Source organism: Pagrus pagrus, assembly GCF_965226575.1.
Source record: "Pagrus pagrus genome assembly, chromosome: 22".
Classification (NCBI taxonomy): domain Eukaryota; kingdom Metazoa; phylum Chordata; class Actinopteri; order Spariformes; family Sparidae; genus Pagrus; species Pagrus pagrus.
This window is the reverse complement of record NC_140204.1, coordinates 22628529-22649174: the sequence shown is the minus strand read 5'-3', so window position 1 is coordinate 22649174 and position 20646 is coordinate 22628529. Positions and strand designations below refer to the sequence as shown.

The following is a 20646-nucleotide window of genomic DNA, read 5'->3' as shown; positions in this document are numbered from 1 at the left end:
AAGTGAAAGTGAATACTAGTGGAGATAAAATGATGAATTGCTATTAATGTGATAACTATAAACATTCAGTAACAACTATTTCAGTGAATACATGTTGAGAATCATCCTTAGGGACAAATTTCAGTCCAGTCCAGTGAAAAATAAACATTTGCTGAGGTTTAGAATACACATACGGAGAATTATAGAAATGCTGAAAGGGGGCCAAACTTAAAAAAAATCCTAACTAAAAAAGTATTTGGAGTACAGCTACAGGTTCGAGTAAGAGTAAGGAATGACCCCACATACAAACAGTGTATAGCTGCCTGTAATTAGCTGAATGACAGCTCTGATAGCTCTCACCTGTCCAACACCTCCATGTACAACACAATAAAATCCAATATACATTCTAATTCATCTTAATTAAAAGGAGCCTAGAATCCCAGTCATTGTGTTAAGCAAGGCTAAACACTTTCTGGACCTATCTATAGATCCACAGGCAGGAAGTTGATCCTCACATCTGAGTCTGGCTAAGACAGCAGACAGATTGTCACTGCTGTAATCACCACATTAATTTGGAGACATAAAAACAGATGTAGAAGGCACAATGAGCAGCCGGCTCTGCTCGGCTATTATTAGAAATGTCCCTGCAGGCTCTTTCTCTTTCACCCTAATCTTGAGTCTGTGAGCTATTAATCAACCTGTCTTCACAGTGACGGGCCCATTAAAGGAGAAACAGATAGCGTACGTCTGCAGAGAAACTCTCCAGGTAAGGCTTTTTGGGTGAGCGGGAGCTTGTTTGCTGCTGCATTGTGAAATCTCTAAAGACACTCTGCTGACAGAATGAGTCATGTGTTTTTTTCCAGCCCCACAAGAGCTAAATAGTATTTAACCTCGCCAGACCACTAAATGTACTGTATTGGTAAATGCCGCTGCAGCAGAGTCCACTGCAGAACGTGCCAGACTGTCTGTATTTTGTTAGGGAGTGACCTCCAGCTCACTGCAAGGTTTCATTGGATGATCAACAAACAAAAAAAGTGACGCTGATTTAAAAAGTAAGAAATCACAGTCTGTCTGCCTCTGTTATGGTAACTGCCAATGAAGAAAAATATTTCCTTATGGTCTTTTTTATTCTATCCACAGTTTGGTCACATTTGCACCCTTTCTAAATAAACTGGTGATTATGATCACTGAGCTAAACATTTCACTGCCTCCGGCTCCATCATGGTAATCCGCAGTCTAACTTGTTATTCAAGCATTCTTGTGTACCTGCTTTTTACTTTTTTTTTTGCCCTTCTTGGAAATGTTGTGCCATTGTTGTATAAATCTGTCTCACTTTTCCTTTTCATCCAACACTTTATTTTGTTTTAATGTACGCCAGTATACGGAATGACATTATTACATCACATAAGTGAAACTCAGATTAGAATTTACCCTGCACGGTACTGAAGATGCATCTACTTTTAATCTCAAAGGTTAATCTCCTCCCGTCAGCAAAAAAGGTCTGGCTCTGCACAGACTCTCTCCTCCAGAGTTGGCTGACTCTGAGCATATCATCATAAATGTCCACAATAGATATTGGGCTGATGGGTCCAGTAGTATATGAGATTAACTGCGGACAGATACAAACATGAACACACACACAAATGACACACAAAAGCCCTCCAGACTTGAGACTGGCAGAGATGACAACGTGTATTTATGTTGAACCTCAGGACTTGTTCAGCTGCACATTTGTTGAGGAAATTGATCCACTAATCATCAGCTAACACAGATCTATACTGCGAGGTGTTTGTTCTGTGGTTGTATTGGGCCTCTGCAGGCAATGTTGAAAAGGAATGTTTTATGGCATAAATGGATTGTTTTGGAGGTTTGCATCAATGTAATAAAGCACTACTGTATCAGGTATTACATTTGCTGGAAAATGACATTGTGTGGACACATTCTCCAAACAGTTTCCCAAATGATTTTTATTACATTCCAATGTACGGTATATTAATATTACAGTATCCACTTACTCACGCTGTAATTGAAATTGTATCCAATTTGCCCACCTGTAGCAGCTCCTGCATAGTAAGCTGATGTGGCCCTGTGTTGTAGAGTGATGCTGTGTCAGATCTCATTTTAAGACTTTAATTTGGTTTATACTGAGCTCACATGAGGAATATTCTAAACTAAAATTGTTATTTAATCAAACTGCCTGAAACTGACACAGAAGACCTGTACGTATCGTATTGCAGCGTGGCGTACTGGATGGTTTCACGGTGTCAGGAGGTAGATTGGGCTCACAGAACAATAGCAGATTTTGTCCCCCAAAGTGTATCTGACTATTGAATAAGTAATGACAGAAGATATATACACAAAACAATCTGCACTGATTTCTTGTGTTGCTTTTTCTGCAGGGTTTGTATCACCTGCACGAAACTGGTAAAATGCACAGAGACATAAAGGTAAAGCAGTTACTGTATAATGATGCTCATGTATTTATACTGTGGGTAATCATGTGAACACAAGCTGAGATCAGTGTGTGTCTTCTCTCTGCAGGGAGCCAACATCCTTCTGACAGAGCGAGGAGATGTTAAACTGGGTCAGTGGTGATCTGTATTGGACACACACACACACACATGTGCACACACACTACAATTCTACCAAACTACTCACAGCCATCAAGTGGGCTTAAATAGGCCATCTATAGTGGACTTCAGCCACCGTCAGCATCAGTGTGACCCTGTCTGTCTCCTCTGTGTCTAGCTGATTTTGGAGTGGCAGCAGAGATCAGTGCCTCTGTAGCCAAAAGGAAGTCTTTCATAGGAACGCCCTACTGGTAAGATGAATGACGCTGCACTCACCTGACCTCACCTCTGTCTCTTTACAGCAGCATGCGGATCAGGATTCAGCCTGTAAGGGTGACTGTAATGACACAATACTGTTGTCAGTATGTTTTGGATGAGGGCTGCAAGTAGCTGATATTTTATAGCAGTATTCTTTGTATTTCTTTATATTAACTGTTTATCTGAGTGACATCACACACATAAAGGAGGAGGTTGCAACATATAATGAGGAATTCAATCAATAAATCAATTACATCCAGGAATCAGTGAAAGACTTTCCATTTTACCTGGTGTAACTTGCTTAATGAAAAAAGAAAAAGAATAAGTGGTAATATATATTTTTTTCTTGTGTCGTGTTCATTTTGGCAGCTGTTTTAGATTTCATCTTAGTCTTTAGATGAAAATGCTTAAAACTTAAAACCTTTAAGTCCAGTTTTAGTTGACAAAACGCTGCTTCGTCTGAGTCGACCTTTAGTCAAAATCTTTCCTCTCTTTAAACTAATTCAGTTAGTTTAATTAATGATAGTACAATATATGTGATAAATAACAAAGAGTTTACTCTGACAACTTAAAACTGTCATCTCTGCATGTCATCTCTGTTTCACTCACAAGTTTTAAGCTAGAAAACTGACATTAGCCAACACATAACCCAGCTAACGTTCATTCATTTATTACCAAAAAAAAAAGAAAAACTGGCTTCCGGCCAGGCAAAGCCACTGTGGCCTGCTAGTAAATTTGACACAAGATGACGTAGCATGTATGTACATACATACATTTTGTTATAGATTTTACTGTCAAAGATCTATTTGTAGCTCGTCAACATCTTGTCTTTGTCATGGAAAAAAGGTTCTTGACCAACATTGTGGTAAACATGGACAGAAAAGTGAAAATGAAACACAACAGATGAACTTTGTGTGAACATGAGGGAAAATATAACATGTGTTCTGAACGTGATGCTGGATGGTGGCATGAGTCGGACAGCCATGACATCACAACAACATGATTGGTCAGCTGGATGATGGGCCTGTAACAGCCTTAATTATGTTGTTCTAGGAGCAACACCAACACATATAATATTAGACCCCATGAGTACAATGAGTGCAAACCAAATCAAATACAATCCTTTGTATGTGTACATACTTGGCCAATAAAGCTGAATACTTATTAGAGCATCTATTGTGGACTGAAAATAGTGCCCAACACCTGTTTGAGTGACATTTAATAAAAACTACAGTGTGCACAGAGACTTTGTGTCATTTAAATAAACATGTCATATCAGAGGTGGGCCATAATGTCTGGCTGAGACTAAAGCATCAATAAAAGGCCATTGTCTGCTAAATACTGTGCACATGTCCTCTTCAGGAGAGTTATATCAGCTGCTTCTCTCCCCCTCTGTTTCTTTCTCCTCGGTTCATCTGTCCAGGATGGCTCCGGAGGTGGCTGCAGTGGAGAAAAAGGGTGGGTACAACCACCTCTGTGACATCTGGGCCGTCGGCATCACTGCCATCGAGCTGGCTGAGCTCCAACCGCCCATGTTTGACCTCCACCCAATGAGGTGAGCCAGCACAGACAACACGGAGTCCAGCTCACACAGCTGGAAACAGACGGATTGACTGAACTCTGCGTGGTGTCAGCGCAGAGAGATAAACAGAAGAGACCTGTGTTATGTAACACGTTGGCTGCCTGCTGTGTATTTTATTGTGCTGATTTTGGCAGTCACTGCATGTAAACAATACAGACATTCTCCAGCCCGGTGACATTTAAAATGATGTTTCAGAGCGCTGATGTTGATGTCCAAGAGCAACTTCCAGCCTCCAAGACTAAAGGATAAAACCAAGTGGTGAGCTGAACTGTCTGCCTTCCTTTAAAATCATGTAGCATGTCTTGTCATCATCATCTTGATGTACGACTCATTCACACTCCCCCCCTTCTCTTTTCTCTCTGCAGGTCTGCAGCTTTCCAGAGCTTTGTGAAGATGGCTCTCATTAAAAGCCCTCGTAAAAGGCCCTCAGCTGAGACACTGCTGCAGGTTAGCTTCCACTTAATAGCTTGTCATTAGTGAATGGCCGCTGACCAGCCATCTGTCCCCATAAAGACACTATCATATATGCACTATTCATTAATGTAATACGTTCTATTTTTAACCCCTAGGTATCCAGAGAAGTTTGATTCTCTGACATCAGAGGGAAATAAAAGCCTCACATTCATACACATTGTTTCTCACCTGGCACCTCTGACACAGTTTGCCACAAATATTACACCACTTCTGCTCAGTGATTACTTGGTCAAATCAAAGTAATCCAGGTGATTGTTGTGGGTAAGGTGTGAACAGAGACGTGCTAGTAGATGAAGCAGACAAAACTCAAAAAACAACTTGTGACCATCACAGTACCTGTGGGCCAGTTAGTGTAGATTGTGCAGTTTGTCAAAGCCATTGTCTGTGATTTATCTAAGATCAACATTTCTATTCCAGTTCATGGTCTTGACCTCTACCTTGTTCCTTCAGCATCCGTTTGTGACACAGCTGCTGACCCGTAACCTGGTCATTGAGCTGCTTGACATGGCCAACAACCCTGAGCTCCACAACAGCCACACACACAGCATGGACGACAACGAGCTGGAGGTCAGTACCGCAAGGAAGACAGAAGCTGACACGCAGGCCGACAGATGATGTTTACTGTTACATCCATAATGAAAAGTAGTTTTATCAGGCTGTGACTTCTGAAAAAAAACCTAACTGCTAACACAGAAAGACAGGCAACGTCAGACTCAGTGTTTTTGCTGGTGTGTCATGATAATGCGATGTGTCGACAGGTTGGGGAAGTGGCTCCGGACAAGATTCAGTCAGCAGGGAAACACCTGCCAGTAGAGAGGACGCTGTCTGAAGAACAATGTGAGCACACACCCACACACACACACACACACACACAGATTTTGAAGGAACAATCTGACAATTTGGGAACATTTGAGTTGTTGGTGGGTGGATTTTTCCAGTCATTCTGTGAGGCTAAACATGTCCTGGAGCTCACACAGATGTGAAACTTACTGTATATTTGCTGGCTGCTGCGTAGACCATAGATAAGCATACATTTCAACATTTTGGAGTATTGGTTCAAAAGGGATAATTCACTTATTTGCTTTCTGTCTTCACACAAACAGAAATGTAAAAATGAGTTGTGGTTTCTGGGGGAGTTCCATGCTGTAACTCTCCCTTGGCAGACAATAGCTACCATTTCATAAATTCTTGTTGGCACAGTGTGGTTTGCAAGTTTGGTACCATTGTGTCTGTACAGAGACCAAAACTAAAAGCTGCTGTGCTCACTGCCTGTATTTGGCAATCTGAGCTCTAGCCAGTGATGAGCCACAGAAGTACAGAGCAAAGGATGAACTGTTTGTCAAGAAATAGTTCCAGCACATAACTCCCCCTAAAACCACACTCTGTCATTTTTACATTTCTGTTTGTGAACGGATTAAACAAACGTGATTAGTGAACTTTAAATGTATTGGTGGGTGTATTTTCAGCCAAGCTAGTGGTATGGCTCGGTGTGTCAGTCGGTTTGTACATGGCGTCCAGACTGAGGTATCTCAACAGCTATTGGACGGAGTGCCATAAAATGTTGTAGAAACTTTCATTTGCCCCAGCAGAGGAAGATTAATGTCTGGTGATTTTTCATCTAACGACATAATCAGGTCAAATTTTTAATTTGTCCAACACTCTGGTTTATGATGAAATCCCTGCAAATCCTTCCCATCAGCTTTATTATTGCTCAGCACCATGACATATATGTGACCAACAATATACTGTATTGTAGGAGTGTAGGCAGCCACTCTTTAAGCAGCTCTGCATCATTTGCTTGCTATTATGGTCAAATAGAAGAAGGTGAATAACATTTTAAGGAGTGTAGGAGGCAAACCAACGACCACGCTCTTCATTCCAGTGAATATATCATCCATATGTTTCTTAACTATTTCACAGTAATACAGATTGTTTCTGACAATCCCTGTATGCGAGTGCATTTGATATCTGTGCCTGTGACTGTAAGCATGCATGTCTAAATATACTGTATGTTGGTTGTCCTTGCTGAAGAGTGGCTTCATTGTCTACTATGAGCCCCAGTATTCAGTGCTGTAATCTCCAGAATATGAATGAGGACAAAAGCCTCTCAGTCAGCCCGCTGATGGCTGCCCTCGTCCTGTAACCCGTCCATACATGTGGGCAGGAGGCTGCGTCAGAGGATGGCACTGAGTACATGCCAGTGGTGTGTGAGAGACAGTGGTGCTTCTATACACTGGCTGGAGTGACTTCACACTGCAGCACTGCCAGAAGGCTTCTCTAGCGTCAGTGTTTCTAGTGTGATAGCCTGGCTTCACACTCAACCCAGTGCCATATCATGAATCAACGTGATGCTGACCTCAGCTTCCCTGACTTACTCTGTGCTCGGTAGACACACAAACCACAAACACATTCAACACCTGCACCACAGTTTGACCGGCATGGGCTTGAAGTCTCACACTGCTACTGCTGCTACTAATGCTACTGCAAGACTGGTGACATCGAGCAGATGTTAAAGGGAAAGTTTTCCACATTAAAGTGTGTTTGCATGTGTTGGGGAGTACTACTGCATGTGATCTGATGAATTGCCTCCAAGTTGCATTGTGGGTAATGTATGCACCAGGTTTTGTAAAGCAGTCTACTGGTCTAACACTCCTGTAACACTGTTGGATTCATTATGGTCAGTTTAAAAATGATCAAAATCAGTGTCTACATTACCCATGATGCAACGTAGCCACTGATTGACATCACTGGAGGTCATTTATCAGATCACATGCAGCTTCCTCTGGAGCCACAGAAGGCTTTATACTGCTTTTTCACATATGCACTCACCAAGAGCTGTACACACACTTTAACTGGTGGACTTTAAGATATCTCTCAAGGTAATTGAAAACTTTGACCTGCTGGTGGTACTAGAGGAAAAGTCAGTGGATCATTAAAGTCATAGAGCTTCATTCGATGGGGACCGTGAACATCTGTACCAAATTCCATGGCAGCCCATCCAATAACTGGAGAACCTTTCAGTCAAGCCTCCAAAAGTCCTGCCCCATAGGACCTTACATGTGAAAAAATCTGTCCAGAAGTCAATGGCAAGAGACATTTTTTGACCCAGTTAGTTTGAATCGTGCCATGATTCACACATACCATGTTTTTCAATTTAACAGATAATTTGCAAGTTGAGAAAGTTGTAAAAGACAGTTAAATGCCACTTAGATTTGTGTGAACCGCTCAGTGAACTACATCATCTCTCACAACTGAGCGCTGCAGGAAGGAGCAGCAAGAAATAAGTCGGCATTTTTTCACTTCTGGTCCCCTAGTCTCAGAGTCAGTGGGTCTTTTTGAATGGATTTTCAGTTAAATGCCTGAAATAAGATCTGTGTTTGGTACAAGCTTAAAGAGGCTCTGTGCAACTCCTGTGTTGTAGCTGGTTGTTAGTTCATGTTAGCGGACTCCATTTCTAAACTAACGTTAGCTGCTGTCGCTCTCTGTTAGCGGAGCGGAGAGAGGCACTGAGAACGTATATAAAGTCACATCCTCTGGCCTGTCACAGATAATCTGACCTGAGTCCTTCACAAACAAATCCACAGTCCAGCAACTTTAACACTTAACAAATTGTATAGGCATTTTAGAGGGAGGGGGAAGGTCTCATTCTTCACATCACAATACAATCCTCTCACATATGACCAATGAAACAGTGATTAATACATGTAAATTGCTGCTAAGTGCTACATAGAGTCATGCTCTCATGGCGGCCACTAGGCCCAATAGTTAGCATGTTGTTTGACGTGGCCATAATGAATTGGTGAAATTGAGATGTGTTAACTCTGTCCTGAAGGAGGGTGTGTGTGCTACCTTCATCCCTTTGGATATTCAGTTCAGTTGATACATAGAGTTGGTAAAAATGCGCGGGGACATTAAACGTCATCACAGCAAACACAGAGACTCATCTACTCACTAGTCCATCTTTACAGGCCCACTTTAGTTACAAACTATTCTAACTCTGACTTTACAACTTGTACAGTGATCACTTTATAGAAAACCTGTCTAGTAATTGTGTAGTAAGACGCTTAGTGGTCATGTGACTGTGGTGTTTGTCACAGACGCTTTCAGAACTAATTGCTGTGAAGTCTTTCTACACAACAGCAGTTTGGAGACGAACTTCAGTTTGTCTTTTAAGTTGATAAACATCATATCTGTAATTTCAATCAGTCATTAGTCTCTCACCATTGACTACTGTGCATATTTTTTTCTGAAATAAGGTCCCACAGTGGTCCACCAGAAGGGGAGGGACTTCACCATGAATGTCTGTACAAAATTGTATAGATATCCATTATTTGTTTTAGTTCAGCTGAGATGAGTTTCAGTTTGGACCAAAGTGGTGGACCAGCTGACAACATTGCTCTCCATAAAGCCGTGCTGCTAACAAGGCAAAAGATTTCTAATGACACCAGGCCATACATCTAGAACACACTGAAAATTGAAGAATATGATATATACATGTTATTTCAATTGCTTTACTCAAGTTTAACCAAGATGAGGAAGCTAATCGTTGCCATTAGGTGACAGGAAACACAGAAATAGTAATGTTACAACAAGGCATCAACACACTGAAAACACAGAGCACCAGTAAAGAGGTTGGGGAAGCTGCTTTGTAATCCACCCTAGAGCTTTCAAATCAGCTGTCACCAGCTGCTTTACCACGCAACAACACTGGATCTCTGACCAAAAAAGGACACATCATGATTTTCAAGTTGATTTTCACCCTGAAGTGAAACCACTGACTGCTGCGAAGATGGAGAAGTTATTGTTTAGCAGTTATTTGTTAAGTCAACACATGCTTCAGTGTTGACTGTGTCAGTTGACCCCTCATTCTCATATTCTGATTCAAACAGCAAAGAAAGTCACTTTACACTCCTCATAGCAGAATGTTGATTGAAGTCGAATCAGCAGAGAGAGCTAACTGAGCCGAGACGAGATGGCAACTTCTGCTTTCTGGTTCACTAGTTTCCCCGTCCTCGGCTTCAGTGTCAAACTGTCAGCCGATAGCTCAGGTTCTCTGTGGTCACAGGACACATTATCAGTCACATCAGCAACCAAAGTTGGACTCTTCTGAAAGCTTGCCTGCAGATTTAAACTGGAAATGAAGCTCTACCTGTCTTTACTTGGAAATATCTTCTTATAAAAATAAAAGTTTTTCTTAAAAAACATTATATTATATATTATGATATATTTGAACATTATAAAAACACACCAGGAAGCAGTCAACAGTGATGTGAGCTAATTATTGTGTTGTAATGAAATACTTATATACTCATGAAAATCCAAAGCGATAATCCCCTCGTGAGTTTAGATAAGATCTGTGTGCATCAATTCAACCATGTGACGTGTTGTAAAAGCAAAAGTGTTTATACCTGTTCAGAGTGCATGTCAGGACAGTCTCTCCTCAAAGGCTTTCTTTGTGTGTTGCAACATAATAAGTGACACTGACAGTTGTGCGAAGAGTGGAAATAGTGAGCCTGAGAGAGACGATGAAGCCCTGCTTGTTTTCTTAGCGCTGCACATTTGGCCGTGATTGTTGGATCCTCTTTTGATGAACACCAGGTCACCAAAATGATCAGACGCAACCCTCCTCAACACGAGCTGAGAGGCTGCCGTGTTAGAAAGAAGCTCTTGATCCAGACGCAGCATCTTAAAGCTCCACTGAAGTTTGCCGCCGACAAAGAAAAAACCTTCTGGTGGAAAACTCTGTGGTCACATGAAACAAAAATTGAGTTGTTTGGCCACAATGAGCAGCAATATGTTTGGAGGAGAGAAGGTGAGGCCTTTAACCCCAAGAACACCAAACCTACTGTCCAGCATGGTGCTGGTAGTATTATGCTGTGGGGCTGTTTGGCTGCCAGTGGATCTGCTGCTCTAAAGAAAGTAAATGGAATAATGAAGAAGGAGGATTATCTCCAAATTCTTCAGGAAAACCTAAAATCATCAGCAGAAGATTGGCTCTTGGGTGCAGTTGGGTGTTCCAACGGGACAGTGATCCCAAACACACATCAGTAGTGGTAAAGGAACGGATCAATCAGGCTAGAATTTAAGTTTTGTAATGACCTTCCAAAAGTCCTGACTTTAACCCCATGGAGAACATGTGGACTGTGCTGAAGAAACAAGACTGTGTAAGGAAGCCAACAAATTTAGTTGAACTTCACTGATTCTGTCAAGAGGAGTGGTTCAGCCAGAGGGCGACCAGAACCTTGTGGATGGATATCAAAAGCAGCTAACTGAGGTGAAAATGGCCGAGAGACATTTAACCAGATATTAGAATTACTGTATGTATACTTTTGATCCAGCAGATTTGATCATATTTTCAGAAGACCTACATTCAATTCATTACTGGACCAAACTTTGTGAATGTTTTTTGTGACAAACTAGTTAGAGCTGTAGAAATCCTTGGAACTGGTGACTGCCATGATATACATGTTCTTCACAAGTGGATGGAAACATTTCACCACGACTGTACATGGAATTTTTTGTGCCTACTAGTGAGATGCTATCTAGCATATATTGACATCTAGTGGCTAGACGCCTTCAGTGTATGGATAACAAGATTGGGATGCATTTTGGGACATGTAGTTTATGGACACATACTAATGTAACAGAGCGTAGGACTGTGTTGCACAAATTTTTCACATGTTTTCCTGAGCCTCATGAATTAAGGTGATGGGCTGACCTGTGGGCCTTGAGTTTGACACACGTGCTTCAGAGGGTCAATCTCTGATGAATAATCTCAACAAAATTGGGTTATATTCTTCACCATTGCCATGTCGTGCTCAGCTGCTGTGTGTGAAGGCTGTAGAGGCTAATCTAACATAGTGGGAACTCATTATTGACATGGCATGTGATGTGTGGTTGCAGAGTGCTTCCTGTCTAGCTCCCCCTAAGGCCAATCAATGCACTTGAGAGTAAGTGCTCATTAATAGGGTGAACATGCCTGAATTATATGGGAGCACATGGGCCTGCTCTTCATTGTCTTCATCTGATGAAAGGGTTAGGGTTAACTAACCCTAACCCTAATACTACACAGCACTCATTTCCTTCCTCCCACATTATCTTTGCAGTTGACCAAGTGAAGTTTGGGCCTCCACTGAGGAAAGTCACAGAGCCTTATCCTGATATGGTAATGCACTTTTTCTGTTAGGCATTTTATGGCAGTGCTGTATACTGATGGCATACATGGATATAAGCAAAGGCTGTGTTTTGGTCCCCCTTTCAGCAGGGCTCTTATGATGATGACTGGAGTCTGTCTGGAGACGAAGACAACTCACCGTAAGACTTCTCTGTTCTGTCTTTACCTACATTCAGAATTGGGAATATCACTGTTTATCTCTGTTGAGATGTCACAGCTGTACAGGGTGCCCCCCTTGAGGTGATCAGTAGTTAACCCGAGGACAACAATGGAAAAACTTCTCAAATACCACTCCCCTGTCTAGAATAGCCTCTAGTGTTCAATAGTGCCCCCAAATCCAAAGACTGATTGTGACATGCGTAATTGTCCAACAGTGAACTGAGCGTGGATGTGGTGTGATTTTCACTAGGGAGGGAAAAGTTCTTCATGCTTCCATGTTATATCAGTAAATTAATATATTGATCAGGCTATTAGTCTTTATCAAAACCTGGAATTATTTGTATATGAAATTATTTCCAAGTGTTAGCAACAAGACAATGTTTAAGAGCCATTTTTTGTGTGTGTCATGTGATGATCCAACATCATGCTGAATTGTCTGTGGCTCTGGGGGCACTATAACACAACCAGAGGGTGTATCTTTAATGACAGTATGTGGGTGTTTAAAGGAATAAAACATCTTTGTCTGACTTGCATGGATCCTTTATAGTTAGAGTGGTTTAAAGAGCTGATTGTGTGTAAATAATAATAATAATAAATAACAGTAGGAGTAGGAATAGCAGCATTCCTGATATTCCTAACAGTATAGTGAGTGAGTATAGTAGTGATAATAGCAATAATGAGTATAGTAGTAGCAGCAGGGTTAGGTTAACAGTAACAGTGGCAGCACAAATAGTCAATTATAATGACATGGAAAGATTGCGGAGAAACTCAGTTCATTTTTAAAATGGAAATGATCATTTAATAAATAATATATCCTTAAACAGTATTTGTCATTAGAGGGAAAATCAACACACACAGGACTGTAAAGTGCTGTGGGGCTGATCTCAAGCTTATTCATTGACACAAAAATGATTTCAATTTTGGTGGAAACTGAAGGATAGGGATAGGACACTTCATTTTCAACTTTTCTTCCGGGGCTGGCCCTCTGTGATTCCTTGCACACATTTTTAGGAACATTTACATTAACAAAGTAAAACTTTTGCACACCTGTGGATCAACAAAAGATAAAAAAAAGATAAGTTGATGAAGGTCTTTGTACCAAAACGTTGTTTCATTCATTCTTGATAGAAGTGAGGTGGACAGTGTGCAGGAAGATTTACACTAAAATACGCCTTTGATCTTTATTCATTTATTATCCAAAATAGTAATGATGTCCAAAACTGAGAGAATATGAGTTTTAATAAAATGGAACGATCCTTTAAATTGGCACCTACTATCAGCACTGTGAGCCTCAGTCCAAACATCAGCTCTAGTACCAGGCCTCAAAAACCTCTGGTTCCTTCCCTCCTATTGTTTTGGGCCATTCAGGCCTGTAGTCAGATAAACACCAGGTCTTCCTGTTGCAGGAGCCTGTTGGAATGTGTGGAGCAAGCTCTGCAGCTGAGGTAGGCCACGTCCATCAACTCCAGCCTCTCCTAACAGCAGTGTTCCCCCTCCCACATGAATTCACCTGAAATAAACTGCTTGTGATTGATTTTATTATGTGAATATCAGCTAATGCCAAACATCTTTGACAGAATCAGTGGGTTTGTGTTCACTCATTCCAAACCCCAAAGTGCTGCTGTAGTTCTTCATGAACTGGATGTGGATGTGATTCAGCACCAACCCACTGGTTTTCAGCTTTTTGGGCTTTTTGTCTGCTTTTTTCGTGGTGTTGCCTCAAGATATGTGTCTACGTGCTGCTGTTACCCTGCCCTCAGCATCTCCAGCATCTGCCTTTGTTGTCCAGCTTGTTGTCATGATGCTTGATATAGCGCTCATCAGATGACTTCATTCTAAGATTGTTGGAGGTGGTTCAGAACATTGTTGCTCCTTTGTCTTTCAGGAGTTTAACCATTAAGAGGGCGCCATCTACTGATGTGAGTGGTAACTTTACAACCATAAACTGAAGCTGTGTTCCAGTTGCATACTATGTACTGTGACAGAATAGACAGATTTATTTAAGCATAAATTCAACAATACAACATTAAATGTATAGGAAACTCAAAATTGTGCATTTTGTACAATACACTGTAAGTTTTTGTGGTCTTAAACTAACATCAACAACTTTTTAGCGCTGAACATGAAGCTGCATTTTCAGACTTAAACTAAAATGGCACTCAGTAGAGTGCATAACTCCACCAAGGCCCAACAGTCCCCATTAATTCAAATAAAACATAAATCCATCTGCAAGATCCATTTTTATTTGGATCCACATCAAATTGTACTCACTCATAAATACCAGCCACCTAAATATGCCTCATTTTTTTGTCATCAGGATCTGTGTGCTATTGCCTAAGAAATGAAAGAAAATGTCGCCCTGTCTCACAATGTTAAAGAAAGGGAGAATCTGGATCTGCTGGATCTACATTATGCAACTGGCACACAGGTTGAGATCACATATGTAATGTGACACCGTTAGCCCTTCAGAGTGAGTAATGTGTCTACGGGTGATTTTCAGGGAGGTGTGAAGAGTGGTTTGTACAGCCCGTCTACAGCCTCCCTGCCAGCCTTCAGCTCTTTAACTCCTAACACAGAGGACAGAGACCCGACGCTCAGACCAAGCTGTACACTGGGCCCTGATGCTGCCATCACTGCTGACTCCACCTCCACTACAGGTACAACACACAGAACACTCCATCAGAGCTCACGCTTGTATCGACATGTCAGTGTTTCAGTTACTTAAAAACAGCTTTGGGGTTCGCTGGATGATGATGTTTATTTGACTTCATCAAAGTTTTATGTTGCCTGAAGCTCACATGACTTACAAAGGTCCTATCTGTGAGTTAGGACTGAAACAAATCCCTGTGTCTCCTGTGTTGGACAGTGCTGGCCAGGTGCTCAGCCACACAGGACATCAGACAGCGCTGCAGTAAGCCATGTCTGCCTATTGGGGACGCTGTAAAAGCAGAGAAGAGGAAGGCTTCCCCTAAAAGAGAGACGCCACTATCCCCTGAGTGGAGCACACTGAGGAAAAATACTGAGGACTCTGTGAGTTCACACCTAAACATCTGTCTCTCACATGAGCAGCCATCACCAATGACCTTGTGTGATTTTCTAACCGAATAACTTCCTAATGAACAAATGTCTGTCTGGAAGATGAAAAGTCATGCAGCCAAACAAGATGTTGATTTGTAATGCATCTCATGTACAGTTTTTATCATCCCCTTTGTTTTGTTATGTGTAACCTTTGACATTTCTAGAGGGCTGATTGTCATGGACTCCCTCCTACCCCTCAAGTCCATGTAAGTGTGAACTCTAACAGCATGAGACCTACAGTAAAAGCTGACCAGTAGCCATACCCTGATGACTAACAAGAAGGCTTCCCTGCATGGCATGATACAAGCTGCACAGTTTTTATGTGAAAATCCAGCTCATGCTTTTTAGTGCTTCACCATTCCATCAAATGAATCTTCCACGACATTCAGACTTACTGTATATATTTGGTCTTTGAAAACCTTGCTGCTTGCTGGTGTTTGGAATCATCAATGTGCAAAGAAGTCTAGTGCAACTTAATATTGTAGAAACCATACATGCTGCTTTTGTTATGATGATATCCCTCTAAAATTGAAGGGCCACTACTGCCATGTCAGATAATCAGTGATTCAGTTGCTGTGCTCGTTCTGTAGATGGGAGCCTGCTTCTCCAAAGTCTTCAACGGTTGTCCTCTAAAAATCCACTGTGCTGTCACCTGGATTTTACCCAAGACCAGAGGTAAGACAGCAATGTCTCTTGATGTCCTTAAAGGGACCATTTGTAAGACATGGCCAGAATTTTAAAGTTGAAAACATTCAAAATTTGAGCTAACATTATCAAAAGTGTTGATGTCAAAGACGTCTATGTGCTGTGTTGCAGGAAAGCTGTGAGTCTGCCACTTAGTCTAAAGAGTAAACAAAATAAACTTACAAAATGTCACAAGAGGAAATATTTGACACCTATTTTCCTTATTTAACAGAAACATACCATAGTCTGTTTCAGGTTTCATCTTCATGCTGCCCCCCATAGTTTTGAAGCTACCTTCATAATCCAGCCATTTCCCTTTAACGAAAACTTTTCCTACTTAGATCAGTACCTTATTCTTGGGGCAGAGGAGGGTATCTACATACTGAACCTTAATGAACTTCATGAAGATACACTAGAGAAGGTAAGAAAAACACTGATCCACACAATGCACTCCAAAGTGAAAATGTGACTTTTAACAATAAAAGTCATCAGGCGTTGGCTGCGGTCGGCAAGATGTCATCGCAACAACTTGGATGCTGGTCGGGCAGCTTTGGCCCCCACTCAAGATGTGGTCCATCTTGGGCATGGTTTGTCACAACTCAGCACACTAAAACTGGTAATAGAAACACAAATTGGCAACTAACAGTTTGACTGTGTGCAACCAAAAGTGCCAATGGAAAGGCCACACAAGAGGAACAGAAAAGGGGGAAGAGAAATTGAGGACGACACACTACCAGGGTGCTCCAAATGTGACTGTTTTCTAGATGGTTCAGTACAGCGGTCGCTTGGGTAACGCTGGCAAAACTTCGAGGGGGATGATTAAGAGGATAGGCTTGACTGTTCTTAACCTCATACAGGGTCACAAGAAAAACAAACAGAAGGGTAAAATCGTCCTGTGGCACTAGGAAAGAAGTCAACCGCCTATTTTTGGCTTGTTTACCCATGTGTTAAATAACCCACATAAAGATGCTGATTTTGGTGTAGGAATGGTATTAGACATGGGGTGAGGAGGCTGGAGATCTGGCACGATGTCAGAGAAGTGAACTGAAAACCAGTTGAGTTGGTTCAGGTCTCTAATCAGGATGCCTCCTGGATCAAATCCAAACAAATCACCCAACCTGGAGAAATGAGCTGATCACCTTAGACAAAACCTGAAGAACAGTTGAGGTCTGCAGATGTGTTTAGTTGCATGGCGGCACGTGGTAAATATGAACTCAGAGGAATTGTGTGATGTTGACCGAGTGTTCTGTCTTCCCACAGATGCTCCCTCAGCGGTGTACATGGCTGTACGTTATGAACAATGTGCTGATGTCTGTATCAGGTAACACATCTCTCCACATGTTGGTTGTGTCAGAGAACACAGAGGGCTGTATATTGTCCGCTGTTCTAACAAAGTGTCCATCCTGCAGGGAAGTCCTCGCAGCTTTATTCCCACAGTCTGACGGCTCTGTTTGAACAGAGAGGACACGTGCAGAAGAAACACAGCAGTCTGTCACTCAGCACCAACCGCTTCACCGACAGGATCAACCCCCGGTAGGAAAGGACATAAGTTACAGGAAGGTTGTCAGGAGGAGGAGTGGTACAATGGTGCTGCTATAATAATACTGTCATTCTTGATTCTGCCACTGGGTGGCACCACAGCAATATATTTTAAACCTACACAAAGTGTACCTTTAAACGGCTATGTTGTCAGTATGAAAGGTCTTCTTACTGAACTGTGTGCTCTCGTTCAATCCACAGAAAGTTTGCCATATCTGTGAAGATTCCTGACACTAAAGGCTGTAGGAGGTGTAGTGTAGGTAAGTGATGCAGATTTCACTCTACATGCTTTGTACGTTTATTCAGTAACAACAACTACAGCCACCTGTCTTCTGTCTCCCAGCCAGGAACCCATATACAGACAGTACGTTTCTATGTGGGGCAGTTCCAACTGGCCTGGTTCTACTATTGTGGTATGAGCCTCTGCAGAAGTTCATGCATTTGAAGGTTTGTACAGACATGTTCCACTTTACATTGTCTTCTGTGAAATATAGTGGTTTGTTTATTTCTGTTGTTCTCTGGGTTTGACGCACTGTGGAGTGTTGGAGAAGAAATTTTATATTTACAATATTAATGAGGTAATAATACCAACTTTTTCCATGAGTGAATAAACAAGCTGTTCTCAGAGGGAAATAAGGGCCGAGAACACTGCTTGAAGCTAGAAAGGTGTCAGGGTCCGCCACATATAAACAAAGTCAAACAGTATAAATTGTGTTGTCCTTTAAGGTCAGTTTGTGACCAGTCATGAAAACAAAGAGAGTTTGTTTATTTAGTTTGTTTAGGCAGAAAAAAATCTGCACCTTTAAAATTAGCCCAGGCTAACTTCAGTAAATCAGGCATATACTGTATATTTAGGAAGTGTCGTTAAGAAAGTTTAAATAAGTCTGACCACAGTTACACGCAAACAAGCACATCCTTCCCTCCTGGTCAGATTAGTTCACAGACACAGTTCTTCCTCACTGCTGCAGTAAATGTCACATTTAACACATTTTTACATGGGAGGCACCTTCTGCATACAACCTTGACACATCCTCAAACAGTTGTAAAAAGCCTTTGTTCTTCTTGCTTTAATAAAATCATGAAACCGACAGAGAAATAGGTCCACCAAAACCAAAAACCATGGTCGAAGAAGAATCCCAACACTCACATGATGACAGTAGAGAGCAGTAATAGGATGAGTGAACAGAGGAGTTCAGTGGCGTGAAGTTAATCTCTTCTAGAGTCAGAGTCTGAGCTCCCTGCTGCAAAAAGTTATTTTTGTTTAATGGCGCACTATACACTGATCAGTCCCAGACACCACAGGTCACCCTTCAGAAGTTTCAATGCCTCGACGGGTCGGAGCTGAGGACAGACACAATATGTCTTCCAGTTTTAATGCAGTGGCTGATTGGTATATGTTCATATGTGTTCTCTGTGGCTGCAAACCTCAGTTTTTTCTTCAGACATCACTTTTTTTCTGTGAATGTATGTTTGATGTCTCAGTATCGACTCAGTAGACTCATATGAAAGTAATCCCCACTCAAGCATCATTTTTAAAATATTTTTTTAGTATTTTGCTGCCTTCGAAACATTTCTTGGTGTCAACCTTTAGGCAGTGGTGTGTAGCCCCCAGCTGATAACAGCACAAGGTGTGGATGAAAACATATGACTAGGTTACATTGCTGTCTCGTCTGTCCGCTCTGTCTGTGGCGAAAGCTGCTGGTCAGTGTGTCTTGGCTGAGGACGGTGCAGAAACACATCCATGCAGAGCAGAGAAGCTAACAGCTTGCAGTATTAAGTGCACACTTTGGCTGCACTCAGACAAAATCCAGAGGGTGTGGAGGTGGGGGTGTATTTATTCTTAAGAATTAATTGCTCTCTTTTACTGAGCCAGATTTTTAAGACACCCCTCAGTCAGGGGGTCAGTTTTATCTACATCGGATATTTTTGTGATTTTTGGGTTCTTTTTTTTATTTGTTAGAAAAAAATTAGGATTGAAATCCGTCATTTCTGATGGAGATTTTTGGGCTGTTTTCATTTAGGCACATATTGTAGCACGAGCTTGTGTGGTTGTGGTGGATCATTTCACATTGAGAGTCTGGTGGAAAGACTCTTGTACCTAAAAGAGATCCTGTTGGTTTTAGGTGGTGTGTTTTCAGTGAGTTGTTTCAGAAATAATTCCTGGTGAATACTTGTTCTGTCAGGTCATTATTACAATGACATCATGTCATTTTCAATTAAAAATGTCACTGTCTTTCTTCACAAACCTTGCATCAGTCTTTCTACCATGTAACCTGATTATTTTCTCTCTGGTCTGCCATCTGTTTGACTTGCAGCACATAGCGATTAAGCTACCAGACTCTCTACCAATATTTGAGCTGCTGGTGTTGGTGACTGATGAGTTTCCCCAGCTGTGTGTTGGGGTGAGAGACTGTAGTAATGGGAAATGCTCAATCAGCCAACAGCTCAAGTTTGATATTATAGAGCTGAACAGCACGCCTATTTCAGCACCAGGTAGGTTGGACTGCTGTGTTTCTACACTTCCTGTTCGTAAAACTACACTCAAAGCTTCCACTAAACCTTCTTCTCTGTCTCTCAGATAGTGGAGCGCTCAGGGCAGCACAGGTAACCCAACTGGACAGAGACACTGTTCTCATCGCATTAGAAAGTAAGTCACTTCAGTCTCAACACATGGTCTAAATCTTCCAACTATCTTTCATACTGATTCATAATATGCTGTGTTTCAATCTTGATGCTCACTGGACAGAAACTGTTAAGATTGTGAACCTCCGAGGGCTTCCTTCAAAGGAACTGGCTTCCGAAATGGTCTTTGACTTCACCATTGAAACTCTAGGTAGAAACAATCACATGTAAAACAAAGTAAATGAGACTTGATGTTCCTGCTGACAGTTGAGTGACATGACATGTTCTCACAGTCTGCTTACAGGACAGCGTGCTGGCTTTCTGGAAGCATGGCCTTAAGGGGAAGAGCTTTCATTCAGATGAGGTGATTAGCTACATGATCTGATGTCATGTGTTTGTCATGTTGACATTCGCAGCATGTTTATAAAAAGGTGAATTTCATCTTCACGTGCAGGTAACACAAGAAATTACAGATGAGAGTCGAGTATTCCGAGTTTTGGGAACAAACAGGTATGTAAACACGAATC

General features: G+C 41.6%; 1 protein-coding gene across 5 annotated transcripts in view; it reads left to right on the top strand.

The window, feature by feature from the left end:
* The window catches only part of map4k2 (mitogen-activated protein kinase kinase kinase kinase 2), a 42368-nt gene that overhangs the window by 19048 nt on the left and 2674 nt on the right, over window positions 1-20646 (top strand). The window contains exons 5-31 of one of the 5 annotated variants that reach the window (XM_084345069.1): window positions 690-745; window positions 2379-2426; window positions 2521-2563; window positions 2728-2800; window positions 4231-4362; window positions 4585-4647; window positions 4755-4836; window positions 5314-5430; window positions 5622-5700; window positions 11970-12028; window positions 12128-12177; window positions 13603-13641; window positions 14082-14115; window positions 14697-14853; window positions 15063-15226; window positions 15439-15480; window positions 15865-15949; window positions 16300-16379; window positions 17219-17279; window positions 17368-17491; window positions 17699-17757; window positions 17841-17944; window positions 19813-19990; window positions 20076-20144; window positions 20244-20330; window positions 20413-20483; window positions 20574-20629. In XM_084345069.1, coding sequence (XP_084201195.1) covers window positions 690-745; window positions 2379-2426; window positions 2521-2563; window positions 2728-2800; window positions 4231-4362; window positions 4585-4647; window positions 4755-4836; window positions 5314-5430; window positions 5622-5700; window positions 11970-12028; window positions 12128-12177; window positions 13603-13641; window positions 14082-14115; window positions 14697-14853; window positions 15063-15226; window positions 15439-15480; window positions 15865-15949; window positions 16300-16379; window positions 17219-17279; window positions 17368-17491; window positions 17699-17757; window positions 17841-17944; window positions 19813-19990; window positions 20076-20144; window positions 20244-20330; window positions 20413-20483; window positions 20574-20629 — 2212 coding nt within the window. Of the gene's footprint in view, window positions 1-689; window positions 746-2378; window positions 2427-2520; window positions 2564-2727; window positions 2801-4230; window positions 4363-4584; window positions 4648-4754; window positions 4837-5313; window positions 5431-5621; window positions 5701-11969; window positions 12029-12124; window positions 12178-13602; window positions 13642-14081; window positions 14116-14696; window positions 14854-15062; window positions 15227-15438; window positions 15481-15864; window positions 15950-16299; window positions 16380-17218; window positions 17280-17367; window positions 17492-17698; window positions 17758-17840; window positions 17945-19812; window positions 19991-20075; window positions 20145-20243; window positions 20331-20412; window positions 20484-20573; window positions 20630-20646 lie in introns of all 5 variants that reach the window. The other 4 variants (XM_084345068.1, XM_084345071.1, XM_084345070.1 and 1 more) reach the window with 4 other exon arrangements.